The sequence below is a fragment of the Siniperca chuatsi genome, linkage group LG23 (genome assembly GCF_020085105.1).
Source record: "Siniperca chuatsi isolate FFG_IHB_CAS linkage group LG23, ASM2008510v1, whole genome shotgun sequence".
In the NCBI taxonomy this organism is placed as follows: Eukaryota; Metazoa; Chordata; class Actinopteri; order Centrarchiformes; family Sinipercidae; genus Siniperca; species Siniperca chuatsi.
Genome location: NC_058064.1, coordinates 4,881,262 through 4,903,631, shown reverse-complemented (window position 1 = coordinate 4,903,631; position 22,370 = coordinate 4,881,262). Strand labels below are relative to the sequence as shown.

Genomic DNA, 22,370 nt, shown 5'->3' with positions numbered 1-22,370 from the left:
TGCACACATTTTAACCTTAGATTATTTAGGGAAGATGCACTCTTTTAGTGCTGCACCACATTCATAAACATCCACATCGCCATAATCATTAACTACCTATGGAGTTTGAGTGGTAAAGAGCACTATATGCACTATTTCTTATTACTTTGGTAAATACTTCATGGTCACAATATCAGCTACCGTACGTTTTAATATCTATTTGAAAAAAGCAGAAATTTAACTTTATGTGCTGTGCATGAGTATTAAATATATACTGAATACGTATATTTTATTAAACTTATTACATAGGCGCTTTGTCAGTGGTTGAAAGTAAGTACATCTACTCAAGTACTGTACTTAAGTACAATTTTGAGGTACTTTAGTTCAGCATTTCCATTTTCTGTCACTTTATATTTCTACTCCACTACATCTCAGAGGCAAATATTATACTTTTTACTCCACTATTACTTTTACTGACTGGATCTGATGGACTCCAAAATCTAACGCGAGTGTCAATCAGGGCGCTGCTTAGGAGCCTAGGCCGCGGTCCAATGAAGTCCCGTTCCTACTGGTTTGGTGCTATTTAACCGTCCTACTACTACTACTACACCACCTCACTGCCTATCAGTTAGGTTGTCGGCTTGTTTGAGGATTTACACATATTGTAGTGGCGCACCGGAAAGCCGGCAAACACCGGGGTCTCACCGGAAAATACTGGGGGGGGGGGATGAAAGCCTACTCTAGTGTCTCTAATCACTGGAGAAGAGTTATATCAGTATGTGTTACAGGGTTTCACGCCTCCTAAAGAATATTAGTATCTGACAGAGAACCAGAGGACAGGAGGGTCGTGGTTTGACCTGTTATTCCCTGTTTTATTTTGTAATACTCTCCCTCTCGTGTCTGTTATTTTTACTTCCTGTCGTTGATTGCTTCGAGTGTTTTCACCTGTGTCATTGGTGTCACCTGTGTCTCGTTGTCTCCCTCACCTAAGTGTATTTAAGTCTGTGTCCTTGCTTTGTATTTTGTCAGTTCGTCCCTGTTGCTATATTGGTTTTGGCTTCTCTGATGTTTGGACTTATATCTGCCTGTTACCTGCCAGTAAGCTCTAAGCTCTTCTGTCTGCTTTTGGGTCCTTTCCTGTTCCCTGTTTGCCAACATCATAACAAGAAGAGGCCATGTCCCCCATATTAGACTTCTCCCCCCTCCTCGAGTCCCTGCCCTAATACCTTTACCGCTAATCCCTCTCATGAGAAACATAGATTAGCATTCCTAACATTTCAGAGAATTGTTAGAAGACAAGCGGCCTTCCCAAACCGTTGTGAAGGAAGCCTCGGATGGATGGATCAAAGAATCAGGTCCAGAGAATCATCAGTCTTTCAATAAATCAAAACGCTCAACTTAGTTTTATTTACCAAAGCTCAAAATCATACAAAGCCTACGTCCAGAAACGAATACTTTGAGAGAGAGGAAAAGAGAATAAAAAGAGTAAAGAAACCCCCAAAAATCTGACTAAAAGTCTGAGCCCTGCCCTCGACTTACTCCTCCTTTCATACACTGGAGCTGAGCGGTTCTATAATGTATTTGGTCATGGGCGTAAACACGAGTTCCTTTTTCTAAACGTCATCACAAATAAAAAATAGGCTACATTTTTTCAAATTAACAATCGCTCCAACAGACGGCATTATGCCAAGCCATCATAGCTGTTTTCAGACTGAACATCCTGTTTGTTTAAGAAAGAGGAAGCAGCCCATGTCTGGTTTGCCAACATGTGCAGACATTTCCCCCATTTTTTTTTGCGGTTGCTCGATTCTACTGTCTCGGTTTCAGTCCTTTAGTCATTGCAAGAATGCATCCGTGACCTTTGCCCTCTCCCAACACTTTGCAGATTCAGATTAATAATACAACATATAATCAACAAATAAATTATGATGTGATATTGTAGGTTAAGATAAGGTAACATACGACTTTATTGATCCCCAGAGGGAAATTCACATGCTAGCAGTATATTAAGTCACTAAAATTAGCTCCACTTTTACCAGCTGCAACATTAAAGTGATGAACATGTCAATGCATCAATAATTATAATCCAATAATATAATGTATATTATTTAGACTTTCGGACTTTTACTCGTATGGTATTGCTACTTTTACTTAAGTAGAGGATCTGAATACTTCTGTCCTTTGTCAAGTTAGATACCTGCACAGTGTGGCTTTTACAGCAAAAGCAATCATTTGTATTTTATTTTATTTATTTACAAATACTGAGCAACTCTGTCCGCTAAGGAAGGCCATGAGATGTGGCTGAAAGCTTCGGAAACTAAGTTGGACTTTGTGTCAGCTAATCCTGTGTGTCAAATTTCACATTTTACTGACCCTGTGTTCAAAAAGCTATTTTAGAAGAAGACTCTGAACAGGACGGCTCCTCGTGTGTGTGAAAGACTGAATTTGGGGGTTTTGATGGGAAATGTTTTAATATATTAACAATAACAGCAGCCTCAACCCACAAACCCAGATTAGTTGGAGCCTGGTTTGTGTGTCTATAGTGTCTCAGTCTTCTTACTGAGCTGGATAAAAGACTGAGTGTGTTCGTCTGTAAAACAACACTGCCTTCATCTCCCTCATGGTGTGTGTGTGTGTGTGTGTGTGTGTGTGTGTGTGTGTGTTTTGGTCTCCAAAACAACTCGGCGTTCATCTCCGCACCCATTTACAAAGCTCCCCTTCAAAGCTGCAGCCACCGCCCCTGTGTGTGTGTGTGTGTGTGTGTGTGTGTGTGTGTTTTGAGAGTTTGAGTGTGTGTGTGTGTGTGTGTGTGTGTTAGAAAGGGTCAGCAAGAGGAAGACGAGGCAGAGAAGGAGGATGAAGGAGACGACTTCACATTTTTGACATTTTTCCAGGTTTACATCAACCCAAAATGTCTCATATCAACACAATGATATATTTATTTCATTATTCAGCAGTAATAAACAGGAAAGGGCCTAAATAATTTTAATAACATACACAACTAAAGCATGAAAGTGGAATGGCTACGTCTAATATAACCTCTGAAGTTTACTTACATCTGAGGGTATTTAAGCAACCTAGAAGCTACCGCCCTCTAGTGGCAACCTCCGGAAACTGCAACAACACTGATCTTATCAGCGACCTAAATTTGAAGGGAAGTGGGAAAACAAATATTATTCAACTGAAAATACATTTTTATTATCAAAACAAGTGCATATACAGGGTTCTCACACACGTGCATGTATTTTAAATTTAAATTCTGCAACATTTCCATGACTTCACATTGAATTTTAGGACCGGGCACGACACATATATCTCGTGAATGTATTAATAGCAGTGGGAAATGTGGGGAAGCTGTTTTACTTAAAGATAATCTGAAGCTGAGAACTTTTTTTTGTATAACTATTATTTATAAAATCAAATAACATCCGTAGGAATTCAAATTAAATCTGAAAAGTGAAAAAAGTTCAGCCGTGACTAACGTTTCTCTGCCAACAAGCTTGTTGACCACAAATATCATCTGAATTTCTCTGTTATTTTATTACTTGAGTGTTATTGTGCAGTTTGTTAACGGCGATGTCTACAGTATTATTACCAGCTGCCTCAGGGCCGTATGGATATATGGAAATATACACTTTAAAGCATGACGTCAACTGACACGATAAAAGCCTTAATGTGGGTCTTGCTTTGAGTGTCTGTCTTGAAAAGAGGGTCCCTTTCAAAACCCACTTAAAGGTGATATTAATCCACATGGGGCATATTCCTAAATTAAGTTATGTTTACTTAAACAAACAGCAAACATGATGTTTTTATCATTGAGGGCACTGAGGTCATATTATTTTAGACTTAATTGAGTTTTATTACTTTACGTAATTTACTTTTAATATTTCCCCACCATTTTTTTTAATTCTTGGCAGTTTGGATGGACTAAGTATTTTAATTGTTTAATTCCAGTAAACTCCAGGCATTGATCAGAACACCTACTTTTTCCTCTGAATTTCTGCCTTTATGTCTTGTAAAACTAATAAAATTGCACATTAAACTTTCAAATGAAATGCACATTTCTCTTTAAATCTGATACTTTTAACCTAACCTAAAAAAAATAGCATAAAAATAGGCTTTACTATTTCACCACCCTAATTTTACACCTGGCAGTGTGAAGAAGGCTATGAAACAGCATTTAGACCTTCAAATAAATAAATAAACAAATGAAAATTAGGAACATTTATGGGGGGACTTGGGCCCATGACCTCAGTATAAAATGCTGGCTACGGCCCTGTCCTGATTTCCATGTATTTTGGTTTAAAGTGGATCTAAAACTCTGCGCTTTAAAAGTAGAAATAAACCTTTATCTTCTAGCCAATCAGCAGCGCCCCTCTTCCCTGCGCGGACCAATCAGAGAGCTGTGTGAGCCGATGGAGCGAGACAGCGGCGGTTCACCTGCTCAGTGTGAAGCAGCGGAGCGGGACGAGCACCATCACCTACCTGCCTGGTAGTTTCTACAATCCTAATGAATGGGAAGGTCAGCGGCTCGCCTGCCTCGCGCCAAAGTGGAGGTTAATGTGTCACTAACTGCTCCGCCGGTACCGTCATGGCTCGGACCGGCTCCGGTTCCGGTTCCCTCCTCTCCCGCCGAAACGTCAAGCTGGACTCGTTCCTGAAGCGGAACACGGAGCGGACGGTGTATGAGCGGATCCGAGCCTACGAGCCTTGCGTGGTGATATCGGAGACCATCAGCAAGGTGTACATGCACGTGGTGCTGAGCGACGAGCGCGTGTACCTGACCGAGTACCCTCCGCGCACGCTCACCTCAGTCTTTAGCTTCAGGCGCGTGCGGGACATCGAGCTGGTGAGTTTAAAGGAGAAACCAAAAAAAAAAGCAAATAACATTATTTTCATTCTGATTAATCTTCAGATAATTTTCTGGATCAATAGATTAATCATTTGATCTATAAAATGTCAAAAAAAAAATGTTTTCAAATTGCTTTTTGACAAAAACATTTTCACAAGATCCTCTTACTTGATGTTTCCACAGCTTTCAGCCACATCTCTTGGCCTTCCTCAGCAGTTGCTCAGTTGAGAAAAGTTTGTCAAACTGTCATTTCCAAGGTCAAAATGGACCTTTTGGCATTTTGTTTAAAACAAATGACTAATTATCAGCACATTTTTGTGATTATTGATTAATGGAATCAAACAATCTCTAGTTCCAGCTTCTTATTGCAGCAGATATACTGTTTTTCTTTGTCTTATTCGACAGTAAACTGAATATTTTTAGGTTTTAGAGAGATTTTTGGGGGGAAATTGCGATTTGCATTTTTCACTTATTTAAAAAATAATCTTTAGATTAATCGACTCTGTGACGAAAGCAAATACACCTACCTGTGCATCACACTGTGTGGGTATTAACTAACAGTCTCCTGCTGTTCGATCCCTGTAAACTCTTCAGATTACAGATCGGTCACTTTGACTTACCGGTTTCACCTCACACCTTTCCCACTGTCTGTGCAGTCAGTGCTGGAATACCTGGCTCGATATTTTCTGTGTGGTCATTTGATTAAACGCATTATTTGGAGAATATGCATCATATGAGGATAAAACTGAAATAATGATCCTAATTAGATTAGATTTTGACCCGGGGACCCTCTTCTTGATAGGGCCTCAAGATCAGGTGGATAAGCAGGACTCACCTGAAAGCCTTTATCATGTCAGATGATACTTAACAGCTTACAGTTTACTAAACAAATAACCTTGACCCACAGTAATCCTGCAGGTTTCGGGGGCCCTGGAGATCTGGGGCCTGATCCAGACTCGGTTCCAGCTGTCACCTGTTGTGGTACAGGTGGCATCCTCTGCTTTACTCTCACCTTTCTTTATTTAAGTGCTCTGCATGAAAAACATGATTTTTCTCTCTGTTCCTTTTGCATTAAAATAAAATATAAAGCGTCATACAGCAAGATTAATTTATAATCAGCTGGGACTGTGACTATTAATAATGTATATTATGATATACAGCATGTATGTTTGGGGCTGCAATTAAGGCTTATTTTCAATAGCAATTAATCTGTTTTTCTTTTTGATGAATCAATGAATTGTTTAGGGCTGCACAACTGATTAATTCCATTATCGATTCATCTAGTTATTATTTTTTCAATAAATCGTTTGGTCCAAAAAACGCCCAGGGTGACTTCTTTAAATGGACAATATAAACAGAGAAAATCAGCAAACTGAACAATTTTCTGATCAACTAGTCAATTAATCTGGTTTTAGCTCTACTTACTCATTTGGGACTGCAACTATTAATATATTGATTTATGTAGCGTATGTATTCATTATTTAGATAAAAAGTTTTTTACTTTAAGTTCTAGTCAGCAGCCAAAACTTTTTTAAATGACTCAAACATAATCAAATTAATGAAAAGGTCGTTATTTCTTTCAGCACTCCCTGCAAGACATTTTGATGATCCTAAAAATCTATATATACATTTTCTTAACAGCTTCTTCTGTGATTATCTTTTCTTTATATTTGTTTGACGGCCATAATGAACTGACCTTCCTTTCAATCATTTAGTATTTTACCTCTTCAATAAATAAAGTGACAGGAAGTCTAAATATCTGTGACTTTTAAACACCTATAATTCGTCAGGAGTATATGATGCTTTGCGCTCAACTATTTGACTATATTCCAGATGTCAGTGTTAAATATCATAAAAGATAAGCTAAAAAGTGGATGAAGAACAAGGAATCAGTTTGCATATCTCTGCAACACATAGCACAAATAAAAAAAAAGACATTAACTAATCATTATCTTTAGATTAAACTGAATGACCCAGGGGTTTAAAACAGATTAAAGCTCAACACCTACGTAATATAACCCTACATAACATGCAGTATCCGAAAGAGAGGCTGAGTGTGTGTGTAGCAGAATAAGCCTCTAATGACCATCTTTCATCTTGTTATGTCACGTAGTTCAGAGGTCAAAGGTCAAACTTCTTCCTCAGAGTTAATCCTGTCTGCGTTAAACCGTCAGATTATGGCCTGTTTCCACTTCTGGCAGATACAAGTACGCTCACACTCTGATGACTATTTTAAATATCTGTTAATCTGTTCAGACTATGAAATATGGAAAAAACGTCAATTTTGTTTTATCAGTGCGTCCAACCCAGACTGATTAGCCAATGACAGCCAGGCGTAGTAGGAGAAAGAAAAAAATAAATGTTGAAATAAATAAATGAAAAATAAATAAATTTAGAAATAAATAAATTAAAGAGGATATAAATAAATATCTAAATGAATAAATAAATACATGTAGAAAAAATATATAAAGAAATACATGAGGAACTATTTAAAGAAATGAAAAAATACAGAAAAATATAATAAGAAAATATCTAAATAAATTTAGAAATAAAAAATATCTAAATACTAACTAATAACTAAAAAAGGAAATAGATAAACAAAGAAATACAAAATACATAAAAATATAATAAATTAGAAAATATTTAAATAAATACATTTAGAAAAAAAATCTAAATAAATAAAAGGAAATAGATAAATATATAAAGAAATAAAAAATACATAAAATATAATAAATAATAAAATATTTAAATAAATATGAAGAAATAGATAAATATATAAATAAATAAAAGAAATACAGAAAATGCTAATATCCTTTATCTATATATTGCCCTTTCAGTCATTCATTTATTCTTTTTTAGCTAAATTTCACCAGTTTTTTTAATTTAACTAATTATTTAAGTAAAATTAAACCAAATAATTAAGTGAAGTTTTAAACACAACAGCCGTTTATGATTTGTCTCTGTTTCATCCAAACAGGTCAACGACCTCCCAGACTTCCTCCGCGGGAAGGACAGGGAACTCTGCCAGCACATACGAATCACCTATGTCACTGAAAAGCCTGCTGCGAAGGGACGTGATTGGCTGAGGAGAGCCAGGAGGGAGGGACTTCCTCCTGCAGCCCCGCCCTCTCGCAGAACCAGCCACTGCCCAACAATAACACACACCTTAGAAGGTAAAGACGAGTGTTTACCTGCTTTAAAGACGGTAAAAAACTGTTTTAAAATGTCAGAAAACTGGATTTCTGAAGAAAAATCTGTGCATGTGACATTGTATGGGAGTTGCAGTTTAAGCACTTAAACAGTTGAAGTGTCAGTTGAAGTACTGAAAGGCTTTGAAGTTGAAGCATTAAAAGGAGTTGGTGTAAATTTAAGTATAAGAGCTGAAAGCGGAGTTGAAGTTTAAGCCCTGTAGGCAGTTGAAGTGTCAGTTTGTTTGTAAACATTGAGTTGAACTAACAGTTGAAGGGTAAGAGCTGAAAGCAGGTGAACTGTCAGTTAATTAGTAAGAAGTGAAAGCAACTGATATATGAGTTGATGTCTAATTAATAAAAGCAGTTGAAATGTCATTTGACGAGTAAGTACTGAAAGCAGTTGAAATGTCATTTGAAGAGGAAGTACTGAAAGCAGTTGAAATGTCATTTGAAGAGGAAGTACTGAAAGCAGTTGAAATGTTATTTGACAAGTAAGCCCTGAAAGCAGCTGAAATGTCATTTGAAGAGGAAGTACTGAAAGCAGCTGAAATGTCATTTGACAAGTAAGCACTGAAAGCAGTTGAAATGTCATTTGACAAGTAAGCACTGAAAGCAGTTGAAATGTCATTTGACGAGTAAGTACTGAAAGCAGTTGACATGTCATTTGACGAGTAAGCACTGAAAGCAGTTTAAATGTCATTTGAAGAGTAAGTACTGAGTGAGCACTGAAAGCAGTTGAAATGTCATTTGAAGAGTAAGTACTTAGTGAGCACTGAAAGAAGGTTGAAATGTCGGTTAAAGTGTAAGAGATGAAAGCATTTGAAATTTCATTTGAAGTTAAAGTGCTGGAGATAGTTGAAGTGTGTGCACTGTAAATAGTTGAAGTGTCAGGTGGTATGTAAGCAGTGACAGCGGTTAAAATGTCAGTTACTTCTACTCTGTAACAAACAACAGCAGTGAAGCTCATTTGTTCTTTAGTTCTTGGTTTCTTTCCTCTGATACCTTTAACTGTAACCTGAACCTTACCTGTGTCTTTTATTTCCCCCACAGGATATCCTGCACAAAGGTGAGCATTACACACACACACACACACACACACACACACACACACACACACACACACTGGTCTCTGGTTTGTCAGATGATATCCATGTATGGAAGCTGAGACTGGCTGTGGTCGCTCTTACTTTTTAACCGTCTTAAAGGAATACTACACCAAAAATCTATCTTTTGCGCATCAAACATTCACCTCCTGCAGGCTTTAAAGGTGGTTCGAAAAATTTGGGATAAAGAGAAACCGAAGTCTGTTTATCTAGTCTCTACTAGTAGTATCTAGTATCTAGTCTCTACTGTTAGACGTGTTATGTACAGTATGTTCCAAACATTCTTAGTTTATTCACAGCAAAGTTAAATACACTTCTGCGTCATGCTATCGCTTCCTTGTCGCTGCAAAGCACAACTGAGACTAGAAGTGCTGGATTTTCGGGATTCATTGTCGTAAAGTTCTGTTAATGATTGAAGAGGACTTTATGTTTGGCTCAGTGTTGGTTTCTAACTGTACTGAGTAAGATTTTTACTGTTATTTTTTAAACTAAAAGTAACCGTTATGATACAAGCTAGAGTGGAATTTGGATGGTTAATAAACCATCGATTAGTGTCCATCGATGCAGTTTGAGTTTCTGTAGGTGACGCTCTTTCGTTCGTTCAGCTATAGCTGTCACTATCACGTGTCTATATGACGAACGACTTTAGCCATCAAGCTTCAGTTTTACTTTTGAACGATGAAGTCCAAAATAGTTTCACAACTCCAGAAGAGTTCAACCTCTAAGTTAAATGTCTGTTGTTTTTCATCATTATCCTCCACATCCACTTTAAGCATGTTTTGTACTCTTTAAATGCAAAATAATTAAATGGATTGATTATTATATACAACTCTTAACTCTTGAGTCATTACGGCGATGTGAAAATATATTAATAAATAAATAAAATAAGTGATTGTAAACTGACTTTAATTCCCCATTCCTACTGACAACGCAGTTCTTCTCGACATGCCAAAGTGTCCAATCTCGACAACTATTGCCAGGAAGTTTTATACAGACATTCATGGTCCCCAGATGACTTTGTTGATATATTCTCTAGCGCCACCAACAGGTCAAACAGCGACCCCCTGTGCACATTCACTTACGTGCAGCCTGCAGAAGCGTAATTCCAGCTTAAATCTAATGACTGCTTTGAAACATATGATAAATTAGGGCTTTTTTCCACCACACTATTTTTATTCCGAACTAAAGGAATTATTTGACGCTTCAGACTTTCAGCTGCCCTTCATGGTGTAACTTTATGTGTATAATATTGCATTTTCCTCCTCCTGTCTGTCGAAAGTGTGCTGTAGAGTTTCTGTCTGGGAGTCACGGAGACAGACAAACTCTTTGAGCTATAAAACCTTTACGGCTGTTGTTGTCTGCAGGGCGACAAGAGAGCTGGAGAAAGGTGGAGGGTTAAACTTTAGGAGCTTAAGTGTACATACCTGCATTTATATATGTGTGTTTGTGTATCTGTGTGGTGGTGGTGAGAGAGTTTTTCAGATCAGTCCTCATTGAAATGCCAAAACATTTGACAAAAAGTTAAATATCATCTTCTACTTTTGGTTGAGAAACTACTAAATAATGTGTTAAGTGAAAGCTGCTTCACTCCTTCTGGCTCTATAACGATCCTCTTCGGTGTCTCAGGTAGCTCATGACTCATTTAATAAAGAGAGACGTGTTTCACCTCAGTTCACCTGCTGCTCATTGGGATATTTAAAGAAGTACAACGATCAACAACCACAATATTATGTTTGTGTTATCCAAATGTATTTATTTGTTCCAGAAATAGACTTAAAACTTGAATATGCAACATTAATAAATTAATTAATAAATAAATGAACAACACAGAATATATTTTACATTTAGGGCGGCAACTAACGATTATTTTCATTATTGATTATTATTTTTTTAATATTAGAAAACAGCCAAAAATGCGCATCACAAGTTCCCAGAGCCCTAGTCTTCAAATTGATTGTGTTTTCCATACAGAGATATTTAATTTACTATCATATATGACAAAGAAAAACAGAAAATCTTCACACTAGCAAACCAGCAAATGTATAGCATTTTGGTGTTGATTAGCAAATGATTTTAATGATCAAAATTTACCTTTATGTGGAGACTTTTTACCTGAATATTCATTATTATTTACAAGTAATTGTAAATGTTAGAGTCCAACCAATATATCAGTATTAGCGTAACAGAATATTTTACAGACTGCATTCTTATGTATTTTTGCCCCTTATTTTTCTGGATATAGATTTATGTTATCACTACTATTTATAATGTTTTTTAAAGATTGTTTTGGCTGTTTTAATTGGACAATTGATGGTATAGTTACAGACAGGAACACTTAGTAGGGGTTTACTATTTGTATCTTTTAATAGAAAGTCAAAGTCACTGTAATACCTGCTTCAGTGTCACAACTCTTTACCAGCCAGTGTTACTTATCTGCTGACATATTGTCACCAGACAACATTTTATCTTTTAGATAAATAAAAATAATTTTTAAATCTAAAATATTAATATCTGTATGAGATATGAGTTGTCTTCAAGACCAGTTATACAAAACAACTACCAAGAGAAGTTTTAAATTGTACTGTCAGTAACTTTAAACGAATAGCTTGTATCATAGGAAGTACCATTGAAAACATTTACACTAACAGTTTATTCAGATATGCTTAATATAAACTTTATGTGTGATACTCTGAAGTAAAATGTCCCTCCACGCTGCATTACATTTCCCCAAAATGAACGAAATTTAACGAAAACAAAATAGGATATGAACCGAATAGAAACTCTGATATAGAGCTGCAACGATTGGTCGATCAAGTGAAAATTAATGGGGAACTATTTTGATAATCGATTTAATCATAATTTTTCAAGCAAAAATGCCAAACGTTCTCTGGTTCCAGCTTCTTAAATATGAGGATTTGCTGTTTTTCGTCAACATTTATAACAGTTAATTGAATATCTTTAGGTTCTCAACTGTTGGTCGGACAAAACAAGGGAATTAAAGGTGTCACTGTGTGCTGTAATAAACTGTGAATGGCATTTTTTCACACTTGTTTTTCACGTTTCAAAGACCAAACGATTAATCGATAACGAAAATAATCGTTACATGCAGCCCTACGGTCAGATATAATTTGAGAAAGACACAGTATAGATAGATGAAAAGCTTCATACACATTTCAGCAGTACTGCAGAATGGAAGGTTGTGCTTTTTGTAAACACTGTCATGCTTACTAAATGATTAGTAGAGTGAATAAATTAATGTTGTATGTGAGTTTGTTACTATTTGGATCCACATCGTGCTCTGCGTTGTGTGCGTCCGTCAGGAAACAGTTTGTTGACTGTGAAGAGACGAGAGGCGAACAGATTTACTGTCGTTAAACGCTGAATTGTTGCCTGGTTACAACAAATGCCACACTGAGATAAAACTGATGTGTGTAAACGCTGTCTCATGCTTATCTGTCTTGCTGCTCAAGTGTAGTTCACCCCTGGGAGGTCATTAAACACACACACACACACACACACATTCAAATAAGTAACGATCGATCTTTGGGGACATGAACGCAGTTTACAGCCATTGAATCATTATGTTCAAATTACTGAGCAGCCTGCTGCTTCAGTCAGCAACACTAGAAGTCAACAGCAACACGTGGCTGTAATGCTCAACACACATCAGGAAAAAAAACCTGTTGGATGGATTGAAAATAATGAGATAACGTGAGAAATAACGGAAATAATCTCATGTATATGACTCACGTCATCGGACAACTGAAGACAGTTGTATTAGATTAGATTCAACTTTATTGTCATTACACATGTACAAGTACAAGGCAACGAAATGCAGTTTAGGTCTAACCAGAAGTGCAATAAGCAAGTGCAGGATATAAAGCGTGTGCATAAATGCAGGATAGAGCAGTATTATGAAAATATGCAGATTGATTGCAGAGTTGGTCGTGAGAGGGTTAAAAAGTTCTGCGCATGCTCAGTTTTTCACTGTAGAATCAGCACAAGCTGTCTGCTGAATGCACACCAATAATTTGGTGCTGATCATGGCAGTGACATACTATATTTTGAAGAGAGGAAGCTCCAAGTCAAGTCAGTTATTGATATAGCCCAATATCACAGATATGCAGTTTGCCTCAAAGGGCGCTAAAATCTGTACAACTTACGACACACTCTGTCCTTAGACCCTCGATTCGGATAAAGAAAAACTCCCCCGAAAAAACCTTTAGCGGTTTACATTATTCTCGTCGGCAGGGCAAACATTGACTATACGTACTAGGGTTAATAAATTCTTTGAGACTGACCCACTGGAGGGATAATGGTAACCTGTGCGGGCCTGAAGTAATCAAGGAATAAGCAACTGTCTGAAAGATGTTGTATGACATGATATTTGCATGTTTTTTGTGATATTGGTTATTAAGGTTTTGTTTTGTATTTATTGCCTTTTTTACTGGTCTTGTTCCAAGGTTTTTGACCCTGATCAGTGTGATCCGTCTCCCTTCTTGCTTTGTTTTCTTGTTAGCTACTCACCCAGTAATAAACCAGTGTAATTGATAACCGTAATGAAGGCTACATTCCAGTTAGATGTTTCTGATCCTGTTATTTTGCATGCTGGGACCCCAAAATGGAACAAAACCATCATTAACGTTATTAGTAACATTGTGCTTTTCCTGCTATGACCATTCAAAATGCCTGCTGTGAAAAATGTAGTCTTTTACCACTTTAACCACTTTTTTTACACAGCGGACAGTAAAAGTTCATCTCTTTCCTGGTTTTCTGTTTATCAGGAACCACAGTGAAAGGAGGACAGAGGGGGTTCACACTTTAGCGCCCACACGTTCTGCCTCCTGTCCAAACCCGGAGACTGCGGGCCTCCTGAGGGTCCCACACCCTCCCACCCAGCCTCCCTCCACAGCAACCTCCCCCACCAGCTCCCCCACCTTGACTCAAAGACTGAACATCCCTGAGCCTGGCCAGGTACGGATGGATGGGTTGTAACTGACATCAAGGCTGTTTTTAAATGTGATCTTAGTTGCCAGCAGGCACGCCAGGCACAAAAGGCTGTTTGTCATTAATATTTATAAATGTGATTCAAACAAATGGCTGTTGAGAATCATAAAAACCCCTCATATCTTCTACAAATACACGTAGCTTGCAGCTTAAAGAAAGTCAGCTCAAAAAATCTAAAAAGTCTTTAGCTAACTATGCAGAAAGATAATTTAGCAGGGCAACCAATGTTAATATTACCATGTTATATAGACTGGAAATACAACTTATCTACGTCCCAAACTACTTTTCATGAGCTTTTAAATAAAGGGAGCTACCTTATTTACAATATTCTTTTTATGGCATGCTTACTTACAGTGTTTCTCTTTGATTTGATTTTAAGACAACATCTTATCAACCAATGCTTTTGTGTAAATGTACATGCAAATGTTTAATGTTAACCGACAAGAAATTGTATTTACTTTTTCAGTTCTCTATTGAAATCTCCATTGAATTTCTTGAATTTCTCTTCTTCTCATTCAAGAAATGCAAAAACAATCGTTATTTTCAGCACTATATTGTTACATTGATGCCCAGCCCCGATGCTTAAATCAACTTAAAATATTAAAGTATGGAAATCAAGAGTAGAGGCTGGAAGATAGCTGACACACTGAATTGTATAAGGAAAAATAAGAAATACAAAAAATATTTGCTGGGAGAAAATCTATTTGGGAGGTTCACCCAAACACTGAAGTACTAGCTGCTGACGCTGAAACACTAAAGCTTCTACTCTTAAGTCTGTGTATTGATCCTCATTACATTCAAGGATGACAACCCATTGTGTGTTGATGTGACGTTCCAGGTGCCGAGGAGGATCGGTTCGGTTCTGTCTCGCCTGTTGAGAAGAGACTGTGTGAACAGCAGAGAGGAGAGGGAGGCTGAGCTGCATCTTTACGCTGTATCACAAGCGTCCAGACTTTACATCCATCTACAGAGCTCATGGAACAGCTTCATTATTGTGAGTGATGATGATACTGAGGGTTTGCCTGTATGTTTCTGTTTTACAACATAATGCAACAAATATATATAGTTTCATTTAATTTCTTCAGTAATTTCCTAAAACAGCTGGTCACTGTAGTTTTTAGCAAACATTACTCTAACAGGAAGAAATGGTGCGTCTGTTGGGGACTATTTGCAGCGGCAGATTAATCCACATGTGGTGCTCTAGTGAGTGTTTGGGACAGCAGGACGCTGTGTGTGGGAGTCAGAATAAACTACAGTGTGTGTGTTCATGGTGATGAAGGAACACGTCACCCAGTGCAACAGTGCGGCTCACTGATGGTTTTCTAATAGTTTTTGCACACCAATGGAGCTCTATGGCTCAGAGGAAGAAGCTACATCAGGCTGTGACACACACACAATGCTTGTTAGTAGGATTTATTTTTAGTTTTGGCATTTTCTTGGGATTTAGTGATAATAAAAAGTAGTATATCACCTGTCTTATCCTTTAAAAGAGCACTCCACCGATTTAGCTTTGCACTCCTATAACACTGTCGCACTCATGATGGACAGTAAAAACAATGGACCAAAATCGACGCAGCAGAATCAGAGATATTGTCTATTGTATTCCACACATTCTTCTCCTACATTAACCACAATGCAACTCTAACTGTAGCCAATTCGGTTTGGAGATTCGGGTGTGTTATGCTAGTAGCAGCTAATGTAGCCTTGAGCCACTAGCCTGCAGCAGAGATGAGGAGCAGGCCTCAGAGGTCTGGTGAGCTCACTTCTGTCTAACTCCACACCTACAAATCTTTTTCATTTTCAAACTTGTAGTCTTCAGCCCCAACCAACGCTGACTCAGGTGACATCCCCTCACACAGCTCCCTCTGGAGCCACAAAAGGCTTCATACAACTTTTTTCACATATGCAGTAGTACTCCCCAAGACCTGTAAACAGACTTTGATGAGTAAAAGCGGTGGAGTTCCCCTTTAAGGCCTAACAAACATGACGACCACATGTCCTACCTCATAAATTATTTGAAAAAACGCCTTTTTGGATGTTGGACTTTATTGAGTTGATACCAATTAATTAATAATGCACTGATCTGCCCAAGACATCCCTATTGACAAGCAGTATGCATCTCCTATAATTTGTTAATGGATAGATGTTCAGCACTCCAGTGTCCTCTTATTAGGATGTTAAGAGTGTGTGTGTGTGTGTGTGTGTTTTCAGAAGTCCACTCTGTTGTTAGACCCGGTCTACAGAGGAAGGTGCAGTGCTTCGTCTGACTCCTCTCCTGGAAAGCAACTTCCTGCCATCAGGTAACAAAATAAAACTCTGTTGTAACACAGTACAGGATTGTAACAGAGGCAGAATCATTATTAATGTGTGTGTGTGTGTGTGTGTGTGCGTGCAGCTGGGAGCGGACAGCTCACCTGTTTGGTCAGCTGAGCTCTGAGCTCCTGCAGGAGGACATCAGTGTGGAGAGCCTCTACCTGCTGCTGCAGGAGCTGAGGACTGCTGCTCACCGCAACGTCGCACTACGCAGACTCTTCTGGAGGGTGAGACGTTCAAACACATGTTTATACTTCTGTACTTGCGAGGACCATCTTTGACAGCATCCATTCCCTAACCATCATAACTACATGCCTGACCTAACCCTAACCCAGTGAACCCCTTTCAAGCCAAAAATAATTCATGCCCAACTTGTTTTATTTTTATCAACCTATAACAATATTGAGAAAACTAGTTGAATTTTAAAAAATTAACATCTCGATCATGACCTGCTTTTTTATTTTACTGTTGTACAGATGAAAAATGCAAGTTGCCCACACTGCCGGAGTTTTTAGACACTAAAGACACAAGATTCTCCTGGTATACTGTGTTGAAGGAAATTGTGTTTAGTGCGACGTTCAGTGACTTACGTGTTTTGATCATTGACCAACCAGAAAACATCACATCCAATCCGGAGGAGCTTAGTATGAAAAGTTATGTTGTTGTTCTGCATTCTGAATTCCTGAATTCCTTCGTATTGCAGATTTGTTTTGTATTTTCTGCAACCGAAGAATAAACTACTTCATGCTAAATGAAGAAGAGAGGTTCGTCCTTCTGTATCTCAGTGTTTGGTTCCTACGAACCTGAAAGTGGTTATTTATTTAAAGTTATTGAAGGCTGAACAAGGAAAATAGGAAAATAAAACCAACCACAACAATTGACAGTAAACCTGAGAACAAGATACACACCTTCATAGCTGCAATGATTAGTCAATTTAAAACAATTAATTGAGTAATCAAAATTAATTAGCAGGTATTTTGATAAATAATTATAACGACTATCTGAATATCTTCTGCTTTTGGACTGTTGGTCAGAGAAAACAAGACATGAAGATGTCATCTTTGGGAAATTGTGATGGAGATTTTATAGACCAAAAGACTAATCGATTAATTGAGAAAATAATTGACAGATTAATCAATAAGGAAAATAACTGTTAGTTGCAGCCCTGCACTTCATATTTGGGAAGTTTTTCTTCCCCTCAGGAAATGATTGAAATGATTGAAAGCCAGCAGCTCGACGTATCTAATTTACATTTTGATATCCAATCACAATGTGGGCAGAATCAAAATATAAGAATCCTTATTAATACCAGGTGTAAATGCAAAGGCTTGTGCTCAGGTGTCTTTATCCAGATAATGCATTCAGATATAGACAGTGGCAGAAGAAGTACTGAGATCTTTTACTTAAGTAAAAATATCAATACCACAATATGAAAATACTTCTGCACTCAAGCCTTTACTTAAGTAGAAGTACAAAAATATTAGCAGCAAAGTGTTTAGTTTAATCTGTAACAATGCATATATTTTGTATTTATAATCTTTATCAGTAAAGTAACGCGTAAATACTGTCACATAAATGTATTGGAGTAAATACAATAATTGCCCCGAGATGTAGTAGAGTAGAAGCAGAAAGTAGCAGAAAACGTACTTGAGGAAATGTGCTTGTTAAAAACAGGTGGAAATGGGATCCAGTTCCATACAAAATGTCCCCACTCTGGTCCTCACAAAGACACATACAGACCAAGGCCAGAATAGACTTGAGTAAAGTTTTATCTGGTTGCAGTTGGGTGAAGATTTTCTCTGTTGTTCTGTGTGTTTCAGTCCAGTGAGGTGTGTGTGTTCCTGGTTCAGACTCTAGAGGAATCTCTCCACGGCTGTCAGAGCCTCAGTGAAGTCTACACAGCAGATCAACTACTGTGAGCTCCAGAGAGTGTGTGTGTGTGTGTGTGTGTGTGTGTGTGTGTGTGTGTGTGTGTGTGTGTGTGTGTGTGTGTGTCTGAGAGAGAGTTAAAGTGTGTCTGAGCTTAGACCTTTAATGTAATCAGGGAAGTCGCCCTTTGAGGTTGTAAGCTGCCTTGTTTTTACACAACACACTTAACGCTGTTTGTTTTATCTGTCTGGCTGTAATGCGCCAAAACAACACAGCAACGTGGCATCAAAGGCAGGGAAGAAGAAGACTGCAAGCTAGTAAACAGGACGTAAACAATGCAGGATTCAAAATACTTTTAAAAAATCGGCTTTGCAAATGTTTTATGAGACACTTTTGTTAGACTTTAAGGATACATACAATGCATTTTGGTGAGTAACTCAATGTAAACATAACTTTTGTTTGTTTACAAGAAAACTCCTTTTACTTTAACTTTACTCTGTTCAGTCCCCTCCTGCTGTGTGATCACTTATGCTGTGTTTTAATAAAGCAAAATTCATAATATAGTTAGTTTCGTTTACATATTTTTCTGAACAGAACATTGATTTAACCGCCTTTCATAAATACTAGTGACTAGTGAAAGAAAGAATGAGATTGCGGATACAAGAGTTTTCTCCAGGGTTTCTGGGTAAGGTCCAGAGAAGTGAAGCACTGCAGTGTTTGTGATGGTTTACTGTGGTGTTTTTGGATAAAGGCCCTGACACTAACACCAGCTCAATCCTTCTGTTCAGACTGAGCACTCTGATCGCCCAGACGCTCGCCGTCATGTTCAGAGAGACGGAGGTCGAACCAGCCAGACTCAGCCTGCTCTCTGCCAAAAAGTAAACATCGCACCTCTGTCTTTATCTGTCTGTCTGTCTAGTACTTTATCCTTTAAAACTTTAATGGATAAATATCGTTTCTGATGTAAAAACCCTATAAAAGATTTTTCTTTCCCTCCCTGCAGAGGCGCCTTGGCCTCCAGAATGCTGCTTGCCTTGATTTGTGATCCAGAGCTACAAACACAGAACCAAAGATCTGCGATTGACTGTGAGGTGAGCTGCTCTCTACTCACAATATTATTATTATCATTAGTTCATCTGTTCTTAATGTTACAGTCATCACTCTCTGTCTCTGTCAGCTTCAGGCCTTACTAGCTGAGTATCTGGACGCTGCCTGCTCTCTGCTCTTCGAGCTGCTGCTTTTAGGCCACGAGGTGAGTCATTTGATATCAGCAGCCCTTCTCAGTGTTTGGGGCTGAATCCAAATATCACTAACAGTATTGACATTGGTAATTTATGCAGGATAATTGCAGGGTCTGCTGGTTTACATACATAAAGATGGTTGAAATAAACGAGGGCTGCACAATATGGGGAAAAAATCATTATGAAAATTATTTGGACAGATATAACGATTGCGATATGATTCACATTAATGTGGGAATGATCATTTTTGCATCACGATTTTCATTTTCACTGAAAAAACTATTAAAATCATGGTGATGTGACATTTGTTACCAAACAAACATGTTTTTCTTACATCTGGGGAACAAGATTTGTAGGCCAGGGCATCTCTGCAGCGCTACAGTACTTCATTATAATGCTGCTTTGTCACATATTAGACCTTTATCAAAAAATTGCAGCTTCTGCGATTTGGATATTGCACTTGGCCGATTTCGATAATATTTCGAAGAATTGTGCAGCTCTAATATCTACATTAAAACTTTCCCTTTACTTTTAATTGTTTCAGCATTAACACTGCTAACATTGTACTCTCATCACACCCTAAACTGATGATCTTAGCATCGTACGTGGTGCCATTTTGGATGAAAACCAACCTTTGACTGTCTATAGCAATCAAATCCAAATTATTTGGCTAATGCATATTCTGTTTGTGTAAATATCAAACTTTACATCAAAAATGATGATGATGATGGTAGTAATGTATTGTGGATTTGGACATGCTTCGGCACATCCTGGAAACATGTTTGGGAGTTTGCAAGTGAAGTGTGGGGAAGTCCGAACACTTTAATTCAACCTGTGACTTGACACTTTTCTGTGTTTTAGGCCAGCAAATGTTCCCCTGCTGACAACTTCCTCTCTGTTGGCTGGATCCTCCGAGTCCTGCTGCCTCATCCTCACCTGGTAAACTTCCTCACTGTCACTTTGTTTAGTAGAGATGTCCCGAGGATCGGCATCGGCTAAAATAAACCTGATCTCCACTGTGTTTTGTCCACCTCAGCCTGCTAGTGTTGTAGCGCTGCTCTCCTTAATGACAGCCGGGCTCTACAGTGTGATATGCGACTGTTACTAATGTGAAAAAATATTTTGGCGCACTGGTGCGAGTGACTCATGAGTTCTGACACCTGGATTGGCAAAATACATGAATTCCCTAAACTCCGACACTAACGAATCGATTGAATCTGTTTTCTCTCTCGTTCTTATTAGCAAAGATCACAGAACAAAACATTCAGGTAGCAGCTTCTCGTTTTTAGCAGGTGTTCTGTTGAGATGTGCTACTTAGTGGTTCTGCTGCATGCACATGGGTTAGAGCTAGACTCTGCTCTCAGATCAGGAGCGTTTTTGTGGTTCCCGCAACTCCAACAGACGTCTTCTCTCACGCAAATCGCGTCACGTCAATTTCAGGAGTCACATTCTCCCAGTTAAACTTTCATTCAAATCACATCAGTAATTTAAGCTGATAATAGTTTTGAACCAGGACCTTCAGTATTTGGATCAAGTAGCTTGTGAAAAATAAGGTGGGCTGAATTAGGCAGGCTGCATCTGTTATTTTAATGTGCCAGATACAAACATGTATTTCATCAACACTGCATCTGTTTATCGGCAGAAACTCATAATTAAAGGACTCCGATCGGGATCTGGGCCCACAAACTTGATCAGGACATCCCTACTGTTTAGTTTTAGATTGTACTGTAGGGCAAGCACTTTAAAGCTGAAAGAGATGGTCTGCATTTTGGTTATTTTAAACTTGTAATAAAAGAGCTGTGTGTTGTTTAGTTAAAACTGAAATACAGTACTTTGGAACTGGTCTCCTCATCTCTCTGCAGTTGTCCTTCATTGGTTACCAGGCGCAGCAGGTGGTGCTGGTTTTGTCAGACCCGGAGGAGATGTTTCTGAGTCCCGTTCAGTCAGTTCTGCTATTTCAGCGCTGTCGCCTCCTGCTGGCCTGCCTGCAGTACAACAACCAGCTGGCACAACACCTCCGATCCCACTTCAGAGAGGAGTTCAGGTTTGTTAGAAGATTCAGGATGGTGATGACGGTCTGTCAGTCCACTGTTAATGTCAACCTAATCTTAAATCACGAATTGAAGATTAGGTTGAGGTGTCTGTGTTAAGACGAGACCTTAACGATCTGAGTTGGGTATTTGGGCTGAAGCAGGATCCTTGTTTCTTCCCTCCAGGTACTTTGTGAAGCTGTCATATGCTGAGGAGAAGCTGCCGCCTCACTACCCGATCAGCCAACCAACTCTAAGACTGATCGAGCAGATCCTGACTCTTTATCTGCACAGATGATCGCACACAAACATACGTGCACTTATACCTGAAAAAAGGACTGTGACAGTGTGTGCCTTTACTAAAGTCTGAGTAAACTGCCGCTAATACAGGTGAAACAAATGATCCCAGGAGAAATAATAGCACTACTTTCTGTGTACATTTTGTTTGTTAATGTACCTATAATGCTGTTTGAGTCATAAGTGCAGAGACAGTGAAATGAAGGAGAACGGGACTAAAGCAGAAATCTTCTCCAGGTTTCTTCTCAGGTAATTCTAATAAAGGAGGGAATTCTGCATGTAACTAAAACCAATTCTCATGTCTGAATGAACATTTTGTTGAATAAACCTGTTCTGTTTTATTTGTTTTGGTGCTGGAAACCAGATCAAAAGTCTACAGCCACGCTCTGTGCGTTGAGCTAACATGCTAACATGCTAATGTTAAGCAGGTATAGAGTTTAACATGTTCACTAGCTTACTTTAGCATATTAGCATGCTAACATGCTTAT

At 38.3% G+C, this 22,370-nt stretch overlaps 1 protein-coding gene across 2 annotated transcripts; it reads left to right on the top strand.

The window, feature by feature from the left end:
• The first annotated feature begins 4,388 nt into the window (after positions 1–4,388).
• Positions 4,389–22,223, top strand: lg23h12orf56 (linkage group 23 C12orf56 homolog). 2 transcript variants are annotated; one of them, XM_044185305.1, is made up of 14 exons: positions 4,389–4,828; positions 7,809–8,004; positions 9,073–9,088; positions 13,910–14,099; positions 14,971–15,126; positions 16,344–16,432; positions 16,528–16,672; positions 18,266–18,360; positions 19,103–19,192; positions 19,318–19,405; positions 19,498–19,566; positions 20,417–20,494; positions 21,418–21,599; positions 21,772–22,223. In XM_044185305.1, exons 1-14 carry the CDS (start codon positions 4,571–4,573, stop codon positions 21,881–21,883), a joined length of 1,764 nt encoding a protein of 587 aa, XP_044041240.1. In that variant the 5' UTR covers positions 4,389–4,570; the 3' UTR covers positions 21,884–22,223. The 2 variants fall into 2 exon arrangements, with proteins under 2 accessions (XP_044041240.1, XP_044041238.1); XM_044185303.1 differs by having other exon boundaries at positions 4,391–4,828; positions 19,492–19,566.
• The last annotated feature ends 147 nt before the right edge of the window (positions 22,224–22,370 follow it).

Bases quoted from the DNA above. Each gene is read 5' to 3' on its own strand.
- lg23h12orf56 (XM_044185303.1), top strand. From the start codon at position 4,571: ATGGCTCGGACCGGCTCCGGTTCCGGTTCCCTCCTCTCCCGCCGAAAC. The intron at 16,433-16,527 runs GTAACAAAATAA...GTGTGCGTGCAG, and splicing joins AAGCAACTTCCTGCCATCAG to CTGGGAGCGGACAGCTCACC. The intron at 16,673-18,265 runs GTGAGACGTTCA...TGTGTGTTTCAG, and splicing joins TACGCAGACTCTTCTGGAGG to TCCAGTGAGGTGTGTGTGTT.